We start from the raw sequence: 17,825 nt of genomic DNA, 5'->3' as shown, positions 1-17,825 counted from the left end.
AAAAATCCAATCTCAAATGCAGGAGGTACACATAGACCCATAGGGACCTATATATTCTACAAGAGAAGGCACCTTCCTACTGAAATATGAAGCTTTTTGTCTCTTGGGCATTGACTCACAATGACTGTCCTGTCTAGATTTTTCATAATCACATAATGCAACCACAGTTCAGGGAGAGAAAGGGTGAATAAAGTCATCAAAATTTGACAGGGAAATTTGGTTCATTCAATAACTCCTCCAGAACTGTCCAGGATCTGCCAAGGATCTCTGGAAAACTTGAGGACAATCTTACATGTGCTCTACCACATAATCCTGTGAGACAAGAAAAACACTGTCAAGTATATTATTAAAGCTACTTTGGACAACCTTGGAAGCAAGTTGCACCCTTCTTAGAAGGTCTTGAGATGATTAAAGGCATTTTCTGTAGCTAGTAGCAATGTACTTGTTACTCAGTCTGGGGAAGAAAAAACAGCTGTACCCTATTTACTCTGGGATCCTCCATACAATTAAGGAAGGTGACCTGGTTGATGTGGCATGCCACAACTGCTCTGACCTGAACGGCTCTTTCATAAGAGAGAGTTTACCCAGGCAGAGGTGCTGGAAAATATGGAAAAGAAGAAATAGGGTGAGAACAAGTTTGAAATTACAGCTCAGACAGAAATGGCGTGTTGAAACCAAGATGGTGTAATACACAGCCATTTGCAATCTGTTGGATGTCATCTCTCATGATAAGAATCTTTTCCCACATCTCTCTTCAGTAGCGATTAGGAAAATCAGAAGCTGTCTTTGGGATTGAACCAACAGTAAATGAAGAAAGTAGAAAAGCTCAAAGTTTCTTATGAAGAAATGCAGATACCTGTAGAGCTGAAGATCTCTGAGAAACCCAGACATAATTTGTAGAAGTAGACAAGATGCAGAAGGTGGTCACAGAGGGTATGCATACCCTAAACAAGAGCAGGACTTGGAAACTACTAGTAATGACAAAACATCTACAGTAAGTAATTCCAGCCCTGATGTCAATAGTCAGTGTTAAAAAGGAAAGGTCTGAAGATCAGTTTAAAAAAATCCTAAAATGTCTCAGCTAGAGAAGAGTCCAAGCACCAGTCAGACCCAAGCCACTGGTCCTCAGCTGGTCAGATGTGTGACTTGCAGGTTCTCATTCAGCAAAGGGGAAACGGGTACACAGTACCAGCCAGAGATAATTTTCCTTTACTGCACAGACAGCAGCATTTATCCTATCTTACGCCACACCCTCAGTTTTCTGCCACAAGGTGTGAGATCTTTCAGTAACAGAAGAGGTGTCTGTACCAGACATCCTATCTGGGTTCACTGGTGTTCAAACAGGAACGGCACAGAGCTAGCTTGAAACCCAGGAGGAGGGAGAAAGTTATTTTTTTGTCCCCTCTGCTGTCTGGAAGGAACTGAACAACAGTAGCAGAGAGAACCTTAAAAAGAAGCTCATGACCAGACTGACACTAAGCAGAAGACAGGAAGCAGCGGCTGGCCAGTGCTGCAAATCTATCTCATCACGATGAACAGTGAGAAGGGACCATTGCCTTGGGAGTCCTCTTCTGAGCCACCCATCTTCTCAGGGTGCTGCAATATTGGAGGACACGCACTGAGCCCAGTGCTAGCCAGAAGCAGCTCTGGTTGCATGCGATGGACACACATGCCTGTTGTGAGGCTATGAAGGAAAACACTAGCAGTAACATTAACTCTCTGCCTGGTGCTGCTATGGTTGCCACTGAGTGCTGTTGGAGAGCTGTGAGCTATCATCTGGACACATCCACACCATTAAAAGGTTGTTGGCAAATTGGTGATCATGCAGAGAAAAAAAATGATATGAAGGAATGGAAGACTTGAACTATAATCAGAAGTGTAGCACAGGGGAGCAGGAGGAAAAGATCTCCTCAGGCTGCCTTTGCAAGGGTTGCCAAAAAGCAGCACATACATCCAAGATGTGCCAGATGTTGCGGCTGCCCAGGAATGGGGCTGCAGGTCTGTGGTGGTGTCATGAGCAGATGGCAATGGCTGGGAGGAGCCCAAGGCACAGTGGGAGGAAAAGAAGAAAGACCCAGCTTCCAAAACGTCTTGCCTTGGCTCTGCTCACAGTAAGGGACTTGACTCAGTTTTTGAGTGTATCAAAGAGAACTTTAAATGTTGACTTGCTTACATGTGATCCACAAGTATGCATGAAGTGGGTGCCTTCTAATATCATAAGATTCAATGGAAAGAAATGGGAGTTAGAGCAGCTCAAGCAGAATTTAAGAATAGGCTTATGAAACTGGGGGCAGAGAGGATATACCACTGGAAGGACTCACCAGGGGTCTCACACACTTGCCACCATTTGCAATCTGCTATCAAAATGGGATCTTTCCAAAGGAGCGCTCCTGCTCAGCCATGCAGAAATCACAGGGTGAAATTTTATGGCCTGTGTCACACAGGGGTTAGACAAGCTGCTCCTTCTGGCTTTACGATGCATCAATCTACCAAACTCTCTCAAAATGAAGAAAAATCTGGACTGAAAGGGTTTTACCTGGAAATGGTGTCTCAAGTCATTTGGTCAAGTTGTGCTGAGGTGTACAGAAGAGGTAGACCACCATGAAAAAAAGGCTGGTCTTGTCAGAAGAGCCTATGGCTATGAACCAGGTTAGAGGGTTTTAAATCCAGCCATGCCACAAAGTCCCAAAGCCATGCTGCTTGTACCTCGTACACCAGCAGCTGCCCAGAGGTGGCCAATGCAGCCTCAGCTTCACCATCCAAGAGCAGCTGGGGACCTGCCTCATGGCTCAGTAGCACGGGGATCCTACAGTGACTCTCACCTTCCAAAAAGAGCAGACCAAGGAGCTGCCAGCTCATCCAGGGGGTCACCCAAAGGTAGAAGACATCTCAGAAATTCAGATTATAATTTTATATTTCATTCCCCACCTATGGTGGAATTTCTTCCCTAGAAGGGGAGCTGTGAGGATAAACTCATTAACATCTGTGAAGTACAGAAACTACTGCACTAAGTGCATTGCAAAAGCTCAGGAGATGATTGTTAATTACATATTCAGTGTGGGGTTGTAATGGCATGCATTAAAAATGGCATGGGGTCCCCGCTTTAAATAATGGGGATAAAACAGATTAAGCATTTGTCCCTGTTCTGTGGGCTAAAGAACGCAATTCAGAAATACTTCATCCAATGTATTGCTATCTTAGGTACCTTTGTACCACACAGGGACAGAGTGAAACAGCCTTCATGTAATGTTTCCTAAATTGCACATATTTGGTCCTGTAATCTTACTAAATTCTCTCCATCATCAATAGAGAGAGACTGGCACTTTTATAATCCAAGCTCTGCATGCATTATGGCAGGGCAGATCCTCTGCAGAGCAGAATCACTCCCAGGCTCCTTCCAACTAAAGCAAATCTGTGATACAGGGGGAGCAGATGTCTTTAGCGAAAGCAACGGGTGGCCAAGTGGGAGACTAAGCTCAGTTCCCAGCTCAGTGTACCCCACAGAAGTGGATAACAGCATGGCAAAATGTTGGGGAGGAAACAGTGGGCAGCTAGGTAAAATACCAGGGATGACAAATGCCTGGGATGACTGAGGAGCTGGCACATCAGTGCCAAGATACTGGAGAAGTCTTCGTTAGAAACATTGTAATTCGTCCTGAAAAGGACCTGGCTCAGCCCCTGCAATACAGCATTTTGCTGCAGTCTGCACAGTAAAAGGTGTCCAAAAAAGGAGGACACTGATATGTGTGTTAATCAAGCGAAGAACCATCTACAAAGAAAAGGCATGGATCTGTCTTCCAGTTGAAAAGCTATAAATAGCCTTGCATACTTGCTTATCAGATTGGTTCAACTGCAGGGATAATCTCCTGGAGAAAGCAATGGAAGCCCTGTTATGTTGGATATTTATAACTAGATGAAAGCCTAGAAAATGCACAGTCGTGTCAGTCTTGTGCTCGTGCCGCAAGATAGGGTGTGTGGGATCCAATTAGTCTCTTCAGTTTAATATAAGGTCAAGAATGGCTTAGTCTTCCCAGCTTCACAAAAACCCAAAATCTGATCTCTTTGAGGGGCTGGTGCTGCTTGAGCAGCTGCATAAGCCAAGACAAAGGCATGGTAAGACAGTCCCCCAAAAGGTCACAGTGGTCCCACATCATTGGAGACTCTTCGCAGGAAGGAAGGCATGACCCTTCTCTGGACAAACAAGACAGAGAGGTCTTGTTTGCACCACAGAGAGGTCTGATGTGCTACGTCTCAGGCAGGCAGACCATGGGAAATGCAACACTGATGAACAGATCTAAATTGACCAGTAACTCATCATCTACAAATCACCTGGCCTGGTGCCAGGGCCCCCTAATAGTCTGCTTAGCAGATCATGACCCTGACCCCAACTCCTCAAGTTCACTGAACTGCCTTTGCCAGATTATCTGCAGAGCACCAGGACCAACTAGAGTTAATGCCAGTGGATTCCCCAGAGCCTTGGCCTGCCACGGCTTCTGCACTGAACTGGGTTTATCCAGGTCAGGATAGCTGCTGGCAGCACCAGAGGCTGACTCCCAACCACTGCCACATGAAGAGAGCCAAGACAGGACAGGCTGGGGGATGGCAAGCAGAACAGGGCTGTGGTTATCCCCTGGGAGCCTCTGCACATGTCTATGTCACATGCGGATTTGTTCATGGGTAGGTGTGTGGTGATTTCAGTCCTCCTGGGCTGTGAACATACACAGGGTCTCTTGTGCAAAAGGAGGGAGCAGCCTAATTTATGGGATAGATTGAGTTTTGTGATGCTGTGGGCAAGGAGCCATGACCAGGTTCTGTGTCTCTGTGAGACCCACTGCCCCAGGCAGTGTCCCCTAGCCTTCCTTGGGTCTGCTCATCCCTGTCGGGCAGACAACAAACAATCCCAGGGACTACAGGCAGCCCTCTCTGTCCTCCACCTCCTGTTGCAGACCCTCCAGGTCTTCCTCTCTCTCTCTTTTTTCTAGTTTGTACCTGGCTGGTACTTGAGGACTCTTGGGAAGTCCAGTACTGTCGTCCTGCACCAGGACTCCAGGAACCTCTCCACACTGCTGGTATTTTGGGGAAGAAAGTGATCTGCACAACACTCCTAAACAGGAGGGTGCCTCTTATTGCAAAAGCAACAAAGGGCTTTGGGAACTCTGCCACACCTGGCACCACCGCGCCGCCTTGCTTCAGCGTTCACAGCATAGCAAACTCCAGCATTACTCCAGGAACTAACCAGGGAAGAAGGGAGAGATGTTCCACTTGACCTTCAAGACCACAAATTACCCTGGGCCCCTTGTGTTCCTTAATAAGGGGACTCAGCAGGTTTGCAGCTCCCTAGACCAGCTGGACACACTCTCAGTAATTTTCACACCACATACAGACCTGTCCCAAAGTCAAGGTTGCTCCCAGAAGTAGGAGGAGACTTCAGAAGAACCCTTTGCACTTCCTCTTTTTCACTCCCAGAGGTTTCTTTGAACTTGCCAATTCCACTGCGACCTCCCCTTAGTACTAGAGCACAGAAGGCAGCAGGTACAGCAAGGTATGTTATGTGCACAGCCAGAGCCAAGTCCAAGGAAGCAACTTAAACTGACCAGAGAAGATAGCTTAGGGAGTGGGCTGGTTGAGGGTAGTCAGGCAGGCAGCACAAGGAGCAGAACTGGGGTTGAAGCTGTGCCAGGGCAGGGGAAAGCCAGCTCTCCTGCAGTGAGATTGCAGACGCCTCCAGAGGGGTTCTCAGATAAAGGTGGACCCGAGCAGGAGGTGACCTGAAGGGCCCAGTGGAGGCAGGGCACATCACTCTCGTGTTTGCCACCATCACGCTCCATCATCCTCCACTCTACCTGTCTCCTCACCCAGTCTATGCCACTAAACCTGCTCTCCCCCTCTGCCCCCAGGAAACTCCCACGGTTCTGACACCCACCATAACACGGAGAGCTGCATCATGCCCTGATCACCCCTACACCCCTGCCCTGCCACACCACAAAAGCTCACCATCGGCTGGGCTACAACCCCCTCTGCAAGCCACCTGCACTGCAATCTCAGACCATCCTGTGGGGCCCCCTGTCTATATCATGCCGAACCCCTCTGCCTCCTGCCAAACCCATCTGCTTCCCTGGCTCTTCCCACTCCCACATCTCCTTGCCTCCCCCAGAACTCCTCCCCCTCATCCACCTCTCCCCTCCCCGCCAAGTCCTTGCTGCTGTCTTGCTTTGAGCCTCACCTCTTCTCCAACTTCCCATCCCCACTAGACTTGTGTGGCAAGCCTGTCCCAACCAAGCTCCTTGTCCCATCTCACCCACACCAGGGGAGGTGCAGCATTGAGGACAAAAAGCTTCAGGCACAGGGTCCCCAGGGAGGGGGCAGGCACACATGCCCTGAGCACCTACCATTCTCAGGATGCTCCATCTCCCCGATGCTGCCGTCGGGCGTGGTGCGTTCATAGTGATCCTCAGGCAGGGCTAGAGGCCCAATGCGGGGCCCCGATGATGATTTGCTGCTTGGGGTCTCTGACTCCTCCAGCCCGCTGTCATAGTAGCTGTGCTGGGAGGGATCCTGAAGGTCCTGAGCCTGGCTGGCTGCAGAGAACGTCACTCGGCGATGAGGTAACTGGGAGAGAAGAGAAAAACCGTTGCATCACCCACCCAGCAGATGAAGGCAAAGGGGGGGGTCATCAAATCTGGCCCCTAAACAGAGGCAGAGTGCTCCTGCCCAGCACTCCTGACAACAGCAGGGTCTGCCATCAGACCCCCACAGCCAGCCCAACAGACGCAGCACTGGACTCCACCCCAGCCAAGAGCACCACATCAGATACCACCCCATGCAGGGAGCACACCTTGCATGGTCCCTGCTCTCCCCTGATCCAGCAGCTCCCTCCACGGCTCATGCCCCAGCCTCCTCTTCCACCCAGAGACAACCCTGGGCAGAAGCCCCCTCCCATAACAGGCAGGCTTCAGGAAGGTCTCCTGTCAGCACATCATCCTGAATCATTGGCCCCTACCCCACCCTTCATCTGGGGTCTCCACTTTGGACTCAGACTCTGCATGCAGTCTTGGTGCTCTCAGAGACCCACCTGGCCAAGCCCATCTCTCCCAAGAGCGTCTCTAATGGGATCACTGCCCAGCGCAGAGCTACGGTGACATCCCTCACCTTCCAGCCTCTGGCCTGACACTATCTCTCATCCTAAGAGGTTCTCCAACAAGGGTCACCATTGCTTCTTTTGTCTGCTAGTTACATATTTCAAAGACTCTGCTTCACACTTTCTCTCCCCAGCTTTGTCTCATGCCTGGGAGGAGCTCCTTGCAAACAGCCATTAAGCTACATCATTATCCTCCTCCAAATCCTTCCATAAAACCCTTCTTTGTTGAGATTACCAAGGAGTGGAAAGGGTAGCACAAGTTCATAGGGCAAGAGCAGAATGATGAGCACAGAGAATGAAACACAAACACCAAGAGAGAGAGAAAGAGACACAAAATCACCCATAAATGCAGGAAGGAGCCCAAGAAAGGAGATATTTGATGGGGATCTGAAGGTGATCAGGAGAGAGTGGAACCAACACACCATTTAGGCTGAATATCTTTTTTGCTGATGTCTTTACCACAACTGAGTGGCAATCAAGCATCCCACACAGCTAGCACCAACAAGGAAGGGGAAGAGATTGAGACTAACCAAAGGAAGGAACACAAGGGGAGCATTTACATGAGCTATCTGCTTTTAGGTTGGTTGGACATGATTAAATTCACCCAGGTGCTTAAAGACCTGATTTAAGTAACTTCTGAGCTGTTAGGGCTTTTTTTTTTTTAAATACTTTTTTTATAAAGAATTTGTAGAGAATCAGGGAGCTTCCAGAAGACTGGAAGTGAGCTAAAATAGTGCCTGTCTTTAAAGATGAGAAAAAAGAAGAGCTGGAGAATTATAAAACAGTTAGCTTAATTTCAGTTTCTGGAAAAATACTGAAACAGATAAAAGAACTCTTTGTAAGTACCTACAAGATAACAAGGAAATGAGTAACAGCCACCGTAGGTTTGTCACAAACAAACATGTCAAGCCATTGAACTTCTTCCTTTGAAAAGACATCAGGCCTTGTGGATGGAGGAGGAGCGGTAAGTGTTATATTTTGACTTTAAGAAGTTTTTTGACACTATTTCAGACAATATTCTCATAAGTAATGCAGGAAAATAGCGTAGGTGCAGCATCATCCTTCTCTGCTTTGGTAATACAGTGCAATGCACTGCAGGGTGGATACAAAGCATTTAGAAAGTTGTATTCAGTAAGTAATTACTGAAGACAGGCCTTTCAGCTGGGACGAAGTATCAAATTAAATTCTTCGAGTTGTGTCCCAAGTCCATTTCTAGCCTGTATTTTCATTAACTGCTTGGATGACAGAAGTGGAATATATCTGTCATATTTGCACACTTGGGAAAAAGAATCACTGCACAAGCAGCAGGCTGGCTGAAGGACTGGGGGTTACAACAGATCATGGGTTGAGTATCTGTCAACGATGTCAATCTCTCACCAAAAAATGCATCTACATTGAGATGCGTAAACAGGCACTTTGTCTTTAAGTCACAGGGATCTGTCTGCTCTGCTGGGCTCAGGTAGGACTTTAGAGGCAGAGATGCGTCCAGTCTGGGCACCACTTTCAAGAACATATGCACCAGTGAAGCAGAGAGGAATCAAAACAAGCAGCTGTTAGAAAACATGACAAAACATAAAAAGACTGATGAATCTGGTTTGGGGAGGAGAAGGTGAAGGGTGGCAAAGGCAGTACTCTTAAAGATCATCAAAACCTCCTGCAAAGAGAAAGCTGCTGTTTTTGGCCATGGACATACAAGAAGAAATGACCCTCACCTGCAACATGGAAGACCAAGGTTAGCCACTACGGAAGAAAATACAATGGTATGTTTAGCCAAGTGTGGTAGATTGCCAAAGCAGAAGGTGCAGTCTTTGTCATGAAGGGATAGGTAAGCACCTCTCAGGAGGTCTTCGTGTTCAGCTCTGGAGGAGCTGAGGTCAAGGCAGTCCTGCCCACAGCAGAATTGTATGCAGATGACCCTCCAGAGGTCATCTCCCAGCCCACTTTTTTAGGCTGTACAGCTGTGTAAAGCCTGCAAAAGCCTTCACTGCACAGATGTCACTGCCCACCACGCTGGGCAATGCTGTTCTACAGCTTCCTCCTGCATCCCGACTGCCTGTCTGAAACTGCTTTCCTCTGCCACCGTGCTTGTAAACCCCAGACAAACAACCAGGGCTCCTTGGGGATGCCTGCAATAATACAAACAAACAGCCTCAGAAACCGCAGCCTGTGACAGCTACTATCCCTCTCCTGAGGGGTCTTCTTCCAAGTAGCATCACTTTTACCTAAAAAACACCTCCTTTAAATGTCAGATCCTGCCTGGCAGCCCTTGAAAGGGCTCTTTGCCTCACTGCAAGGCAAAGGCAGCCCACACTGAACCCCACTCCCCTCCAACTGACCCTGCACAGCAGCATGGCACTGACAGGGGTTAGTGCCCCCCTCTTACTCTGCACAGTCCCCACCATGCTATGACCAATGCACTTCAAAAATAATAGTAGCTTGTGTCTGGCTGAAGCTCTCCACCCAGACAGCCTTGTTCTGGATTCACAGAAAGACACTGAATCTGTTTGTCTAGCACTGACTTACAGAAATTGGGTTTTGTTTGACCTTTCTTTGCTAGGTTAAAGAGCCTTTCAGCACACAGTGTTTTCTACACAAGAAGTTGCTTGTACAGTGCAATCAAGACACCCCTCAATCTTCTTTCTGAGATGTTAAACAAACTGGGTTCCTTATGTCTCAACCAGCAAGCCAGCAAATCAGTCTTGTGGCCCTCATCTTTCCTTGCCCCAGTTTCTCCCCATTCCTCGTCAGAGGCAATCCCTGCAGGACTGCTGGTGCCATCTCACCAGGCCTTTCTGCAAAGCCTTGCTTCTCCTCCTACCTCTCAGGCTTTTTAATCAGAGAACTGTATTAGCCCTTTGGTGGGAGCACAGCGAATGCTCACACTGAGATGCTCATGTGGTGTGACCCTTAAATCCATTTTAAAGTCACTGCTTTCCAGGATATAAACCAGCATTCCCTATTTCTCAATGTACAGCTTTGCATTTGGCTGTGTTAAAATGTACTTTGTTTAAATGGGCCCAGTTTACCAAGCAATCTGGATTCTCTGCATGACTGCTCTATCCTCGTCATGATCTCCCACTCTACCAATCTCCGTGTCAGCTGCAAATTTTATCAGCAGTGATTTTATATTTACTTCCAGATCGTTGATTGCAACATTGAATGGCAGCGGGTACAGTACAGCTGCCGAAGAGCTCCTCCAAGAGACTCGCGTTCCATGAGGACTCCCAACGAACCACTGCTTTTCTTCACTAAGCTGTTGATAAACCAGATCTTCATCTATCTAACAATGCTTTACTCATAATGAGTAGTGTTAATACAAAATAGTAATAATAATAATAGTAATGTAACACATTATCAGCTTGGCCTCTTCATCAAACTCCAAGTTGATCAGCTGCATGCTGTAATCTCACACCAACATAAAACCAGCTCTGCAGCTTCAGACCCATAGGTATGCCTTGAGCAGATTGTGTTCCTCAGAGTGGCCAGGCGCAGATGCCTAAGGAAATGTTAAAGAGCTGGACCTATCATGTAATGACACTATCCAGTAACCCTTCTCATCAAACTGCGTTGACTGACGTCAATGCTATTTCCATCATTGAGTTTCCTGCCTAAGCTATTAATCCAGTTGTTCCCTGGGGCTGGCGAGGCCAGTGTGCAGTGCACACAGCATCCCCATCACTATTCCAGCTGGCTCACACTATCACTGCCCTCCCACTCCTCCCTGCCCATCCTGGGGTTCCCAGCTCCATTAACACCCTGGATCAGAGAGCTCCTGCTCCAGAGCTTTGAATTATTTCAAATACCACTGTTTCAAGGAAATTATATTTTTAATGTCTTTGCTTGTTACCAATACATTGGCAGGTACTGCATCCTACATTGTTATGTCTCAGTCCAAATTACTAGAACTATTTATTGAATACTTCTGCATTTTTCTACATAATTAACAATTTCACAATCTCCATTTGGAAATAACAATTACTGGATTCCACCACTTCCTAGCACATTTTTAAAAGTACTCCTTATTGTGTTTAGCTTGTCAAAATTGATTTTCCCCCAATGTTTTTGGCTTTCTTTGTCAATTTTCTATACTTCATAACTGCTCATTTCTACTAATTGCTATACACTCCCTCCTTTTTTTCCCATTTTTTTCCCCCCAGTATTTATTGTTTTTCTATTTCTAACTACTGCCTCCACTTTGCCACTGCACTGGAATGGGATTTTGGGCAAAGCTGTCTATTTTCTTAGCTGAGGAATTGTGGCTCTGAAAAAATTTCTTTCAAAGACCCCCCAATGCTTGCTCTTATATTCCTGATGGGGAGACCTGCCTGTGCCAGCCTGTACATCTGAGGAGCAAACCAAGCCCCTGTCCCCCACTTTCCGCAGGGAGCACTGACACCGGAGGCTGCCTCCAACAACAGTGGATGCTCTGATGAAGACATTCACGTTACCCCCTGGTAAATCCTGTGGGTTTCTGTTGTGCTGCAGCTGAGGTTTCTACCCTGAGCAAGGAATTGTTCGCAGCTCATAAGTTTAATGACCCCCATCCTCTGTGAAGTGCTCTCGTGCCTTTTTGAGTCCATGCCTGCTTTTGGCCCCCCTGGCATCCCGCAGCAATGAACCCTCTGCCCACGTGGTACATGGAAAAGCACTTCCCTTCGGTTTTACATCTGCTGCCTAGTAATTTTTCCTTGAACTTCTCCTACCTGCAGGGTTATGAGAAAACATGAGTAATTGCTCCTCGCTCTACTCCTTTCCAATTTCACAGATTTGCACTGCATCCTGCTCTGCTGTGTCCTCTGCGAGCTGCAGCACGCAAGTATATGCAGCCTGTCCTCCTGCAGACACCAGGCAGGTCAGGAGAGCTTTGCTGCCCTTCCCTGTGCCTGTTCCGGCTCTGCCACAGCCTTTCCACAACAGGGGAGCCAGGGTCACACCCATGGTTCCAGTTTTGGAGCTCATCTGACAGCAGGGACTTGTTTTGATGAGAAATTCTCTTGCGCTCTCCCCAACAGCCTTCCCCAGCCTGTCTGGTCCTGGCTGCACGCCCCAAAAACTCCCAACACCAGTCCCTGCCAAGGGGCTACTCTGTCCTGATGCCCTCTACAATGAGGGTCTGCACCCACGGATGCTGGAGGGGGACTAAGGGTACCACCTCCCTCCTCAGGCCCCCTCTGTTCCCTCTTGCCTCTTCCCTTCATTGCAAACATCTCCGGCTCTCATCAGGACCTGCACCAAGCTGATTCTCCTGACTAAACACAGGGAAAACAAACTCAGCCAAAACAAGAGCAGCACTGTGAGGGAACAAGGCTGCAGGGTGTCATATCATCTCCCCCAAAACACACAGCATCACCCCCTGCACAGACAGCATGGACCAAACAGCAGGAGATGCGGTCCCATCTGACAGATCAGAAATTGCACTGTTCACAAAGGAAACCTTAAAATCTGCCCCAGGCACCCTTTTCCTGACTACAGAAATGGTGCAGTGCAATAGCTCCCACAGAGGTGAGCCACCCTGCTCCCCCCAGCCCTGAGCGCCGATTAATGCTGGAGTGGTGAAAATATCCAAATTGTTAACTACCTCGCTGCTGATCCAAAAGCAGGATCCATGGATAATGGGCTCATCTGGCAGCCTCCAATTGCTCCTGCACCTCCCCACATGCCAGAAGCCTCAACGGCCTTTCAGCCAGCTGCCAAAGGAGCTTGCTTCCTCAACAGCCACCACAATGCAGCGACTCACAAGGCTGAAAGTGAAAGGCAATGTCAGACCCAATGCCCAGAATATAAAAATAAGTGACAAGGGAGCCATTGTAGCACATGAGTTAGTCAACTTCAGATTAATTCATGAACCCCTCTCTTTTACAAACCAACCTGGAGCTATGCAACATCCCTGGTTACTAAACAAAAAAAAACCAAACCACCAAAAACGCCGAGGGACCATGCTCCAAACTACACAGATCCAACTTTTCACGTATGGAGGCTTTGCTGCATGTGGCAATTATTTTATTTGCTAGTGTCATGTCTGGAGAGAAGCATGGCTCCAGTGCAATGCAACACAGGCTTCAGAGCAGGAAGCTGAAGGGAATATTATGCCCATGGAAACCAGGGCAAGCCTTGAGGAAAGCTGGACCTGAATTGCCAAGAACAGTCCAGGGCAACACTCTATCTCTAGGAAATAGGACACAAGCTCAGCTCATGGCCATAAACAGTCGACCATTTTACAGCTTGTCTGGGCAACAGCATGTGCTTCTGCTGGTGTTTTGGGGTGAGGACAGAGTCAGAGCAGATAGCTCTTCCCATCCTTTCCCATGCTACCCCAGCAGTATGCTGTCTGGCTGCTGCACTGACTTCTGGAGAAGAGACCCCGCAAGAGCATCCCCTACTCTTCCTGCACCCACCCTCACACCCAGGGCTGCCATACCTGCACATGATCTGAAGAGCTCACCTGCCTACATGGCACTAGGCAGAGCAGCATGATGAGGGAGAGTGTCTGCATATGAGCAGCAAAGGCAAATGCTGCCCTGGCTTGGTGTCAGCCTTCTGGCACCTATGGTAACCCTCTGCTCCTCAAGGACTGTGCGTCTCCCTTCTGTGCCCCTCTGCTCCCCTTTGTGGTCTGGGGATCCTGCCTGCCCCACACCCCTGCCCTACCACACTGTCTCCAGGTCCAGATTTTCAGAGGCACAAGGGCTAACTATCACTTCGTGAAGTGGAGTGAACCATGCCAGAGCTCCAGTTCCCAGCAGTACTGGATTGCTCCCTTTTAGCACAACATGAAGGAACTGAAGAAAGAGCGGGTACAGAGCAAGGAAATTGGTCCCAGGGGCTCTGCTTACTTTAGACAAGCTCTAAGCAAAGGTATGGTCTATGCACACCAGTAAGACCCGCCCTGCATTCAAAAAAATCATTCAGACCTTCACAAAATTTTGTCATTGAAGGTGGTGTCTCCAAATGAGCACTGATAGTTCTGGACAGGACTACTAGCAGAATTAAAGGCCCAGTTTTCTGATCTATCAGTCTGACGATTTGCTGGGGTTACCTTGATCGCAGCTACCTTGGTTGCACGAGGCACATTAGCACATCTGATGTTCATGAGGTCTCGTTTGACTGCTGTGCTCTGCCCACAAATCCTTATGTCCATCCCCATCCCAGTGTCTGAAGTGAGGGTTGTTCCCAACAATGCTTTAGCTCTTTCACTGTTGACAAATGAAGCTACAGAAGGAATCCACAACTGGAAGAAAGATGCATATGAATCCAGGTGAATCACACCTCCCAAAACCAGGTATTATCTGAAAAGCAACTCTTCTAATTGGCTGTTCGCATGGCTCCCACCACTGACAATTAGCAAGTGCTGACCTTGCAGTCAGAAGAGAGGTGCTACAAGTCCTGGTGAAATAATGATAGCAGAACAGCCATCCTAAAATGGACATCAGATCCCAAGGCACTATTTAATGAATAAATCTGGGTAAAATGTGGGCTGACTCCACATAGGTGCCCTGAAGCCTCCTGAAATTTGCATGATGCTCAAAGAAGCCGCCAAAGCCTGGTGCCAACCTGCCTGGTCAGATCGAATTTATCTAACTCATAGCAAGATCTAACACAATTAGAAACCCATTTAGACAGCCTCAGGACAGAGATTGCCTAACCTCTCAGCCTATCAGAGCTCTGGGCCCATCAGTGATGTGTAATTTGGCTTTTCTTCGGTTGAAATGAAGACTGGAAAGGAAAATATGGAAATAAATCATCTGAAGGGTGAATCATAAAATCTAAAGGGGTCATAATCTTTATGGAATAATGTCTAAATTGGACTGACCATGGTGTCCTGAAATGTCTATCACCTTCAAGCTGATAATAGAGCCATTTTTTAGATAGTTGGTATAGAGTGGAAATTGCTCAGGATGCAGAAGGAGGTCTCATAATCCCATTAAAACCATCTGAAAATCCCAGGGAGAAAAAGGTTCCAGGACTGGGAGTAACACTTGAATAAAGCCCTCGAGGAATCCAACAGCTGTAGAGTGGGAAAATAATGCTGGGAAAATAATGAGCTAATCTGGTTCCCAGTTGCACCCAGTAGAGCTGACAGATAGTACTGAAAGCTCTGGGGAGAGAGCAGTGGGTCCCAAGCCACAGAGTCAGGACTCTAAAAAAAGAGCAATAACTAGGAATGCTTTAACAGAAGATACAAAAATTGTCAGAAAAAAAATGTCAATTTGTTGAAATCAGATCATTTTTCAAGTGAGTTTCTTGTTTCAAAGTTGGGCAGGGGGAATATCTTTGCTGACATGTAAAAATGAAAAAATTATGTTCTTGCAAGGTAACTTTCACTTCAGAATTCAAGCCAAGTATTAATTATGAAGCTAAATTCAAAAAAGGTCAGTCAGAATTGTGCCTTTAGAAATTATTAAGATATATATATTTATGCATCTATATCTGTTGATTGACTTGAGTAGAAAAAAAAAAGTCAATTCTCGCTGATTTGTTTTCAAATTGAAAATTTTTCTTTGACGGCAACCCTGTCTTCTAGCCACCTCTACTTCCATAGAAAAGAATCTTTTCCTGCTTGGTTGAGGAACTGCATCTATTCCATAAGCCTGTGCACCAACATGCTCTAAACACCAGCAGAGCCCTCACTTTCGTGGTCTTCAACAACCTGTGCCTAATGGTGAATGATGATACTGGGTAAGACAAGCCTTCATTTGGAGAACACAAACAGGTAAGACAAGTAATATTGTAAAGCTTGTTAAGGCCACTTATCTTGCCTGCACTGGTCTGGCATTACCACTCTTACTGGCACAGGACTTCTGGTATGGATGAGCTGAGGACAGCCTTCTTTTACTCTGTCCTCAAATCCTGGGTGAGCTGTCAAGTCCTTGGGCCAGATCTTGCAGACTGGGGCTCAGGAAAAATTTCCTGAACATCAGAGATGGTTTCTGAGCTCTCTTCTCTGGGTGAGAGATATCCTGATAGTCCCTAATAAACTGTGATCTACTTGAAATCCTTGGAAAAAACAGCCCAATCTCCTCCAGGCATTCCCAGGGCCTTGAATCACAACACCCCATAAGGTCTTGCCCAGCCTGTATAATAACGAAGGGCTCTTCAAACATCTGAAATACTGATTTTGCTTTCTACTGGGCTTGAGTGCTTTTGATGAAGAAGCAGAAAGATTAACAGATTAGTGTAAGAGGAACATCAGACATCACATTAGCAAGACATTTAGAGCACGATCTCAGTCCCGAGCTCAGACAAGAAGTTCCCCCCACAGCAGGGATGGATGGATATCTGTCAGACTTTCCCTGGCAGCAGATTTGCAGCTGCTCAAGAGCATAGGGGAGTTTAGAGCATGTGAAAACCAGTCCATGTGGGAGCAAAATAGCTCCAGGCTTTCAGGTTGCTCGGGCCTTTAGAGATGTCTCAGAGGAGCTGAATCAGGGCACTCTGCTCTCACAACTTCACTACGGACCACGATCAGTTCCAAGGGAGATGTGGTGATTTTCTGCCCCCCCAAAATGATGGCTCCAAAGACAGCTTTGATGAAACCTGCCAAGATCGATGGCTGCCCGGCTGTGCCATGTTTAGATAGTAGATCAGGAGGCAGGTATTCTGCAAGTGAAAAGGGGATCAGAAAGATGTTTACCTCCCCAGGCAGGGGCATCTTTGGGGATCTTTGGGCAGGATCCACAAGACACTGGCTGTGAATGCCAAAATGGATGTAAATGATCAGATAATGTACCAGTATGAGCTTTCCTCTGCCCTCCTAGCAGGTCACTGCCACAAACCTACTCTCCCACGCACTCTTTCCTGTGAGCATCTGAAGGACTGAGGCAGCAAACAGCTTACACCACAGGAAGATGTTTATGAAAAACAACTAGGAACATTTTTAAGGTATCTTGAGGAGTTGATTTGTTTCTGGCTTTTTGGCTGACCTCCCCTTCCTCTTGTGCCCTCAACCACAGTGTTGAGTCTGGAACCCCACTAGGAAAATAAACCTATAATACTGGTGAGATATGGAAAGCAGGTCCTCAAGAGTGCAGATTGAGACCTCCAGAGAAGTCCAGAAAGTCAGAGAGAAGAAAAAGTCAACGGGGGAACCTACTGAGGGGAGGCTGAGTGGGTGTGAGTCGCGGGTGACCCTGATTCCCAGAGGTGAAACCAAGACCAAGCTTCATCCAGGTTGGACTGACGGATACTGCAGCTAGCATCAGAAGTGACAGGAAGAGGGGGACCAAGATGCCAGAGCTGGCCTGTGCCCCTGCTCCTGCTCACCCATGTTCAACCCTTCTCTGCCTCAGCCAAGCAGACTGCTTGCTTCTTGGGGCACTGAAGGAGCAGAGGACTGTGGGAAGAGTCCCTTCTGGAGTAATCTCCCTTGACCATCTTGGTTTCTCCCAAGAGCAGAGCTGGGTTGTGTAACTGCAGCTTGGATGGACCAGCTTGCAGGGCAGTACATAGGAGCACAGGTCTCCCAAGGAGATGGGCTGTGCCCGGGGTTTCATGGGCATGTGCTCTCACATGACAGGTATGTGTGGGGATGGAGGGTGGAGGAGGAGGAAGGTGCTTTGGGCTTGGAACAGGGCTTAGCTCCAGGGGCAGCATTCAAAGGAACATGCCAGCAAGAGAAAGATTTGGCAGGGTACTGCAGGGGCTGAAGGTTCAAGACCCCACAAACCATGAAGGGGAGCTCCTGCTCTTT

At 47.6% G+C, this 17,825-nt stretch overlaps 1 protein-coding gene across 2 annotated transcripts in view; it reads right to left on the bottom strand.

Moving 5' to 3' along the window:
- Positions 1-17,825, bottom strand: part of PCDH1 (protocadherin 1) — a 52,440-nt gene that overhangs the window by 18,535 nt on the left and 16,080 nt on the right. For both annotated transcript variants that reach the window (XM_064458854.1, XM_064458855.1), the window contains exon 4: positions 6,390-6,609. In XM_064458854.1, the coding sequence (XP_064314924.1) occupies positions 6,390-6,609 (220 nt within the window). The remainder of the gene's footprint in view (positions 1-6,389; positions 6,610-17,825) is intronic.

Source organism: Phalacrocorax carbo, chromosome 8 (assembly GCF_963921805.1).
Source record: "Phalacrocorax carbo chromosome 8, bPhaCar2.1, whole genome shotgun sequence".
Classification (NCBI taxonomy): domain Eukaryota; kingdom Metazoa; phylum Chordata; class Aves; order Suliformes; family Phalacrocoracidae; genus Phalacrocorax; species Phalacrocorax carbo.
This window is presented reverse-complemented; position numbering and strand designations above follow the sequence as displayed.